The 6,669-nt window shown below is 59.7% G+C and overlaps 1 protein-coding gene across 4 annotated transcripts in view; it reads right to left on the reverse strand.

The window, feature by feature from the left end:
* The window catches only part of RHOBTB2 (Rho related BTB domain containing 2), a 35,639-nt gene that overhangs the window by 8,075 nt on the left and 20,895 nt on the right, over positions 1–6,669 (reverse strand). For all 4 annotated transcript variants that reach the window (XM_019504275.1, XM_019504304.1, XM_019504286.1 and 1 more), the window contains 5 exons: positions 4,473–4,674; positions 4,039–4,142; positions 3,433–3,618; positions 2,138–3,159; positions 487–605 (listed from right to left, as the gene is read on the reverse strand). In XM_019504275.1, the coding sequence (XP_019359820.1) occupies positions 487–605; positions 2,138–3,159; positions 3,433–3,618; positions 4,039–4,142; positions 4,473–4,674 (1,633 nt within the window). The remainder of the gene's footprint in view (positions 1–486; positions 606–2,137; positions 3,160–3,432; positions 3,619–4,038; positions 4,143–4,472; positions 4,675–6,669) is intronic.

The raw sequence follows: 6,669 nt of genomic DNA on the forward strand, positions 1-6,669 counted from the left end.
ACGGCCCGCATGCAGCTCTTGCTGGTGTAGGGGAGCGCCACCTGCAATGGGCACACGGGGGGGGGGGGACAAGGTTACCTTCCCCAGGGTCTCGGGATTGCTGCACCTGGCCCAACCACAGCACTTCTGCCCGCTCCCCGCAGTGCAACTTGCAGTGTCTGCTGCATGGTCTTTCCCCTGCCCATTGCACAACCTCAGCATCCCTCCCACTCTCCCTGCCCCCACTGGGCCCTGCAAGGAGAGAGGAAAAGCACTGAGTCAGTGAAAAGGCACTCGGCGTCTCTCCTTGATGCCGTAGCTTTGGGCCTCTGGGACCCAGCTGCAGCAATGCAGGGAGCGGAAGCGCCTGCTCATCAGAACGGGTTTCCAGGCGCGGCAGGCAGCTGCGTGTCAGCTGCGCTCCCTTCTCTGGGACCCCAGGGTCACGGCTGGGCTGGAGGGGTGGAGATCAGTCCTGGCCCTTGCCGCGTCCTGCCGCCCCCTCACCTCCTTGGTAGAGCTCTCCACAAAGGGACCTCCGAACATAGCAGCCATCCAGTCGCAGCTGGAGATCAGCAAGGGCTTGTGGGCACTGATAGCACCGTCATCCAGGATAAAGGTGACATCTGCAAGCAAGCACAAGGACACCCGTCACAGCTGGTCACGGCCTCCTGGCTGCCACCATGGGCTGCAGCCTGCGATAGCATCTCTGTCCTCCCCTACAAGAGACCCCATGGTGATCCTACTCGCAGCCCAGGGGTGGTGGTCTCCCCAGGGAAATATGCTGGAGCACCGACAGAGTGAGAGGGGCTGGAAACCATTTCCACAACGTGTTCTCCAAGGTCCTCTGGACTGCAGCACCTCTCCCCTCTTGGCAGACGGCTTGAAACCAGGACAGCTACCCCACCCCACTGGGAGCAGGTATTGTTACTCAAGTGTCATAGAGGAGGATTTAGTGACGTAGCTTTGGCAGAGCTGGGAATAAAAGGGACCTATTCTCCTGGCTCGCTCTCCAGCTTGGCCCTCCTATATACTCTGGGGTCTGAAGTCTAATAAGAGGGCAGTGGCTGGCCTGTATGTTGGCCTCTCCATTGGCCTCCAGTGGAACGAATGCAGTCAGCATGATGCAAGGACCCCGAGGAAGTTGCCTCGAAATGACGTTGTCCTGTGTCACAGCACTCAACCTGACAGCAACCAAATGCAACTACAGAGCCTCTGGCAGGGATGCCAGACCCAAAAAGGCCCCTTTAATGGCAGGATCCCCCTCCTCCAGTTGGGACGAAGGAAGCCGAGTTCCTGCAGCTGCTTCCGTTTAAATAACCCGAGCTGGAAAGCTGGGTGAGGGCCCGAACCCTGTGGCAAACCAGACACTCGAGCTGGGCTTTCTGGGGAAAGTGTATAACCTGGTAAGTTATATAAAACCTGCCCTTGAAAGGAGCCAGCAGCACTAGGGACAGGTTTACATTGGCAGCTCGGTCGGGGGCAAAGGCCTCTCAAATCACCAGCGTAGCTCCAGCCGGGATCTCAGCAGCGAGGACTGCCCTGTTAATGCAACAGCCCGGCTTGCATGCATCAGCCCTTTTGCCCAGTCCGGTTCCTGCAACTCTGTCGTCCTTGGGCTCTTTCCTAACGCTGCCAGCAAAGTGTAGAGGCAGCGGCCATGGAAATGGACCCCCGCACAGGAACGGGACTGTGATGCCCCAGCTCGCGCAAACTTAAACACCAAACAGCCACCCAGTGCTGCTGACTGCCAGTCAATATGGGCCCGGACCACAGACGGAGGAAGAGATCTCTGCGTCCTGCTCAAGGGCTTAGGAGAGACTCGGGGAAAACTCCCTGCAATGTGCCCAGGTTTGGGGGAGAGACAGCTCAGCATGTCACCCCCAGGTCCAGAATCTGGGAAGGCTCCTTATGTCGCATGCCTAGGTGGGCAGGAGAGACTCCTCCTGCCATCCACTTGCCTAGCGAATGCGTGAGGTTTTCTATGCCATGACTAGACTGAGGGGTGGAAGGGGACCCTGGGCCCCAGCCAAGCTTGGGAAGAAGTATAAAAACCTCCCAAGCTCTCCGACCCCTAGTTTCTTCCTGCTATGGGGATTGAGCCTCCGCCACAGAAGCAACCCGTTCATCTTCTGGCAAGCTCTGCTGCAGGCCGTACCAGAAAAGGTCCCCTTGGCCAGGCACTCCTTCACACGGTTGGTCCTCCTGACGTGGAAGGCTTTGGTGATCTCCTGGTTCATGAACGCCTCGTTGTTCAGGATGTTGGCCACCATCATCCGGAGATCGAAGACCTCCAGCAGCTCCGCTATGTGGGCAATGTGCATGAGGTCCCTCTCCTCGTCCAGCTCCCCCGTGTACAGGTACTTGAGCACAGCCCGGAAGGGCCCCGGCTGAATGGAGGGGTCCATTTTCACCACCACCATAAGTTTGGACTTGTAGGTTAGAGGGTCGTCCACCATCTCCTCCTGGATGCTGACAAAAGCCCGGCTCCAGGAGGAGAGGTCTCTCCCCCGCCGCAGCCCCCGCTCCCCGTTCTCATAGCTGTTGCCCCTTAGGATCCCGTCGCTGGTGGACGCTCTAAGGCACGGTTTTCGCTGGCCGGAGCCGGCCTCCTCGGCGCTCTCGCAGATGTCAAAACTGGCGGCTCTCAGGAGGAAGTCGCGCCCGTGGTGCCTCTCCTCCTGGTGCAGCACCCGCTCGGCGGCAGTGGAGACGGTGGCTCCTGCGCCACTCCCTGCCGTGCCCTGCTGGTCGTCCTCGCTCAGGTCCATCAGGAACAGGTCGTAGAACTTGGAGGAGGAGGTGGAGAGGTAGATCTTGTGTGCGTAGATTTTGATCCTCTCTTGCAGCACCAGGATGACGTCTGCGCACAGTGGGTCCTCCAGCAGGTGAGCCGGGCGCTCCTCGTTATTGGAAGGAGGGTCTGGCACCAGGATGATTGGCGGCGGGGGCTTCGGGGGCAGGAAAGGAGCCTGGAGCAGCGGCCGCTGGACGTTACGGAGGTGAGACTTCCAGAACTGCAGGTGCCGGCGGGAGATGAGGGCCGCCCGGATGGCGTTGTCAAAGACGTCCTTGATACCGAACTGAGCCACCACGCTGGTCTCGTAGTAGGGGATGCCCAGCTCCTTGGCCACTTCCCTCCCCTTCTCGGGGGGTAAAATCTCATTGGGCTTGATGGGTCTGGAAGAGAGAGGGGTGGAAAACCACAGTGAATACGGTCCTTCAGAGCACGCGGCAATGGGCAAGGGCAGCTGAGGATGCGCAGCACCAGGGGCGCGTAGGGCAAATAGCGCGTCCCATAGCACGGCAGGCTGCCTGAGGCCAGGGGCTGAGATGCCCCTTCTGGGCTTTCCTGCTTTTGTCATCTCCTCTCTGCAAACACCCTCCTGCCCCCAGCATGGGTCTCCCTGGTGCCCTTGCTGATCTCCAAAGCCCGCTTCTCTGAATCTTTACCTAGCCAAGGGTCTCCGGGCTCGGTTGACTGCCTCTAGGTCAGCATAGCGAAGGTCGAGCTGGCAGCCCACGAGGATGACGGGTGCTCGGGGACAGAAGTGCTTGATCTCGGGGTACCACATGGTCTTCACGTGGTGTAGGGAGTTGGGGTTAGCAATGGAGAAGCACAGCACCACAACATCTGACCTAAGAGCAGAGGGAGGGCTCTGTTACCATTTGGTCCCCATGGATGTGTAGTACACGCTTGCCCCCTGCCAGAACCAGGTGTGCGAATGCCTGTGCATACACCCTGCACAGGAGCTGGACTCCCAGTAACCAAGCTGCAACGTACAAAGTCCTGGGTAAATTGGCCCACGTGGGAATCGGCTTCACTCATCTGTAACATGCCTTCCCCATATGGGGAGGTCAGTGCTCCCCTGGGGTCCCCTGCATGCTTCCTGCTCATGTCCACCCATTCTGCCAGGGGGTTCAAAGCATGCGTGTGGGAGCTAACCCCTCCTCTCCCAGTGCAGCGTGCACTTCTCCTTATAAAACACAGCTCCTCTTTCGATGCATTTACTCCTCCTCTTTCCTAGCCCTGCTGGAAGGACCCGCTCATCGTCCTACCTGCCATAAGCAAAGCGCCTGTCTTTGTGATGGTCTCCGAAGGTATCCCAGAGTCGCAAGGACACGCTCACATCATCCACCACGTCTCGCGAGCGCTCCAGCACCTGGGGAAGCAGAGGAGGCGAGGGACTGTCAAGCAAGGCAGGAAAGGCCGTTTCCAGGGAAGTGAGGTGGGGACAGGTTGTCGGCCAGCTTCTCTCTTGCTCCGTGCCCAGGACATTTAAAGGGGAGTTAACGCCACTGCTGGCACTGATGCGGGGCGAGAATGTGCTGGGCCGAGCCTTTCTTTGGCTCGAGCGGATCCAATGCAATCGCATCAGCTTCCTGCTTTGATGCGGAGCTTGTCTGCAAGACTCCCGGCCCCCGGCTCCAACCGAGGCAGTAAACTGGGGTGGCTGCAGAGCCGGTGCTGCCCGCAACCAGACGCTCCTTACCTCCTGGCAAACGCGGTACTGGTCGATGGCCCAGACCGTGGGCACGTGGGTGGCGAGAAGCTGGTACTGGGTCAGCGTGGCATTGCAGGCACGGGCACAAATGAGCCTGGTCTTGCCCACGGCGTTGTCCCCAACCACGACGCACTTGATAGTTTCTACGTTTGGCCTCTCATAATCCATGTCAGAATCCATTAATTGGGACCTGCAGGGGGAGAGAGCAGCAAATTGCTGAGGGGGCTCTGCATTGCATGCTCGGTCGGCCTCTGCTTTCCCTGCTCCCCAGAGGCTTTTGGGCTACCCCTGAGAGGCAGAGGACTCCCACAGAGGCTCCTGATCTACTCCAGCCTCCTTCTCCTGACCCACGCTTCTCCATACCAGCTCCACGGAAAGAGTTCCCTGCAGAACGAGATCCAGGGGATGGCAAACCCCCTAGGAAGCACCTATAAGCAAGCCTAATTGCCTGCGAATCGGGTAAGACCACACCCCTGGCATCCAGCCTGGGTCCCCCTTCACCGGCTGAAGCAGGTAGGAAAGGCAACTCGCCCCGAGTCTCTGTTCTTGCTGGGAGGGGATGCCAGGGCTGTCCAGCCCAGTGGGGAGCTGTTGTGAAACGGCGCGTGTGGGCAAAGTCCAGCGCCCAGGCACACTTGCTCAGGAGTGCTGCTTTATCCTCTCGCACCATACGCACAAGACCTGGCTCAATGGGAGTCCCTCATGGTCCACGCCTGTCTCTGCAACGTGCCCTATAGAGGGGCAGCAGCACGGCGAGAGGACTCGCTTCGTCTCTCACGCACCCAGAACAGCTTCTCTGAGCGGGGCACCTCGTGCAGGCTCCTGGCAAACCCCTCCCCAATCGCCGCACGCGCGTGGCCCAGGCTGCAGCGAGCGTGGCAGGCAGCCTTCCCTGCTCCCCCGGTGCCACCCGCCGAGGGCCACGCTGCCCGAGACAGCTCCGAGCAGAGCAGCACGCAGCAGCCCTTGCAAGGGGAAGCGAGCCAAGGCAGCTCCCCACCCCTTCCCGGCATGCTCTCCAAGCAGGTTCCCTTTAAAATTTAATGGGCTCATGGAAGCGTGTGCTGCTCTGCCTCGCAAGACACATGCCCCGTCTGCCTGACTCGGCCCTCCTCCCTCCTGGGTCTTTCTGGCCCAGGCTCCTGCCTGTTCGTGTGAGATGCGTTATTTTTCCTCCTCCTTTCTCCCTTCCCAGCACTTGCGAGCGAAGCTTCCTGATCCACTGACTGAGCATGGACTTCAGACCCTGGCCTTCCCCCTCCACCCTCGGTCCCGCCAGCTGGATGCCCCCCTCAGCGCCAGGCTGGCACGCAGGCAGAGGAAAGCACGGCGCTCTTGTGAGCAGCCTGAAGGGCACAGCCGAGCCCTCGCGGGGCTGGCAGCTCCCTGCCTGTGCCGTCACTGGACCGACTGGCACCGGGGCCACCGCAGCCCGCTGCATTCCCATTTGGACGAAGTAGCCACGACAGCATTCAGGCCCCTGGAAGGGACGTCTGCTCTCCCCTGCAGGCACGAGCGCCTTCGTGTGGCTGACGCCCTTATGGGGAAGTTCGTACGACTGCCTCTGCAGGGGGTGCTTTTGGGGGCGTTCCTGCTGCGGGAGTTGTGCCTGGGCCCCAAGACACTGATGTTCCCCAACGACGGTGCAACGTCACCGTTGCTCTTCCCTGCCCAGGGCACCTGAGGATGTGCTCAGCCCCTTGCAGGATCGGGCCAAAAGGCTGAGCATAGCAGGCCGGAACCACAGCCGTACCAAGCGGGGTCTCTCCCCGTGCCGGCACGTTTCGGAACAAGTTTCTCCCAGAGCCGAAGCCGTTTCAAATGAGCAAGCTGCCCCTGCTGTGCTGCGCCTCTCCTTCATCCTTTAGGCAACGAGCACGTGCCTCTGAGCACAGCCGTGCGAGGGCCGGAAGTGAGACTGAGCACCAGGCTCAGGTACCGCCCTGATGGGCACGGGCAGGGGAAACTTGCCTGATATAGGCCTGCTTTCTCCTCTGCCCGTTTGTCCAGCCCTGCTAGTATTTTTCTCACAGCAGTTGGTTATCAGCAGTGCAAATACAAGATCTGTAAATGTAAAAAGAAATGCTGCAGTATGCCAATCATCTTACCTCATACTCGAAGTCTTCTGTTCTATCTGCATCAGCAGGCAGGCTGGAAAGATAGTCGTTACCTTCGTAAAATTCAT

The sequence above is a fragment of the Gavialis gangeticus genome, unplaced genomic scaffold (genome assembly GCF_001723915.1).
Source record: "Gavialis gangeticus isolate Ggan-Ray unplaced genomic scaffold, GavGan_comp1, whole genome shotgun sequence".
Lineage (NCBI taxonomy): Eukaryota > Metazoa > Chordata > Crocodylia > Gavialidae > Gavialis > Gavialis gangeticus.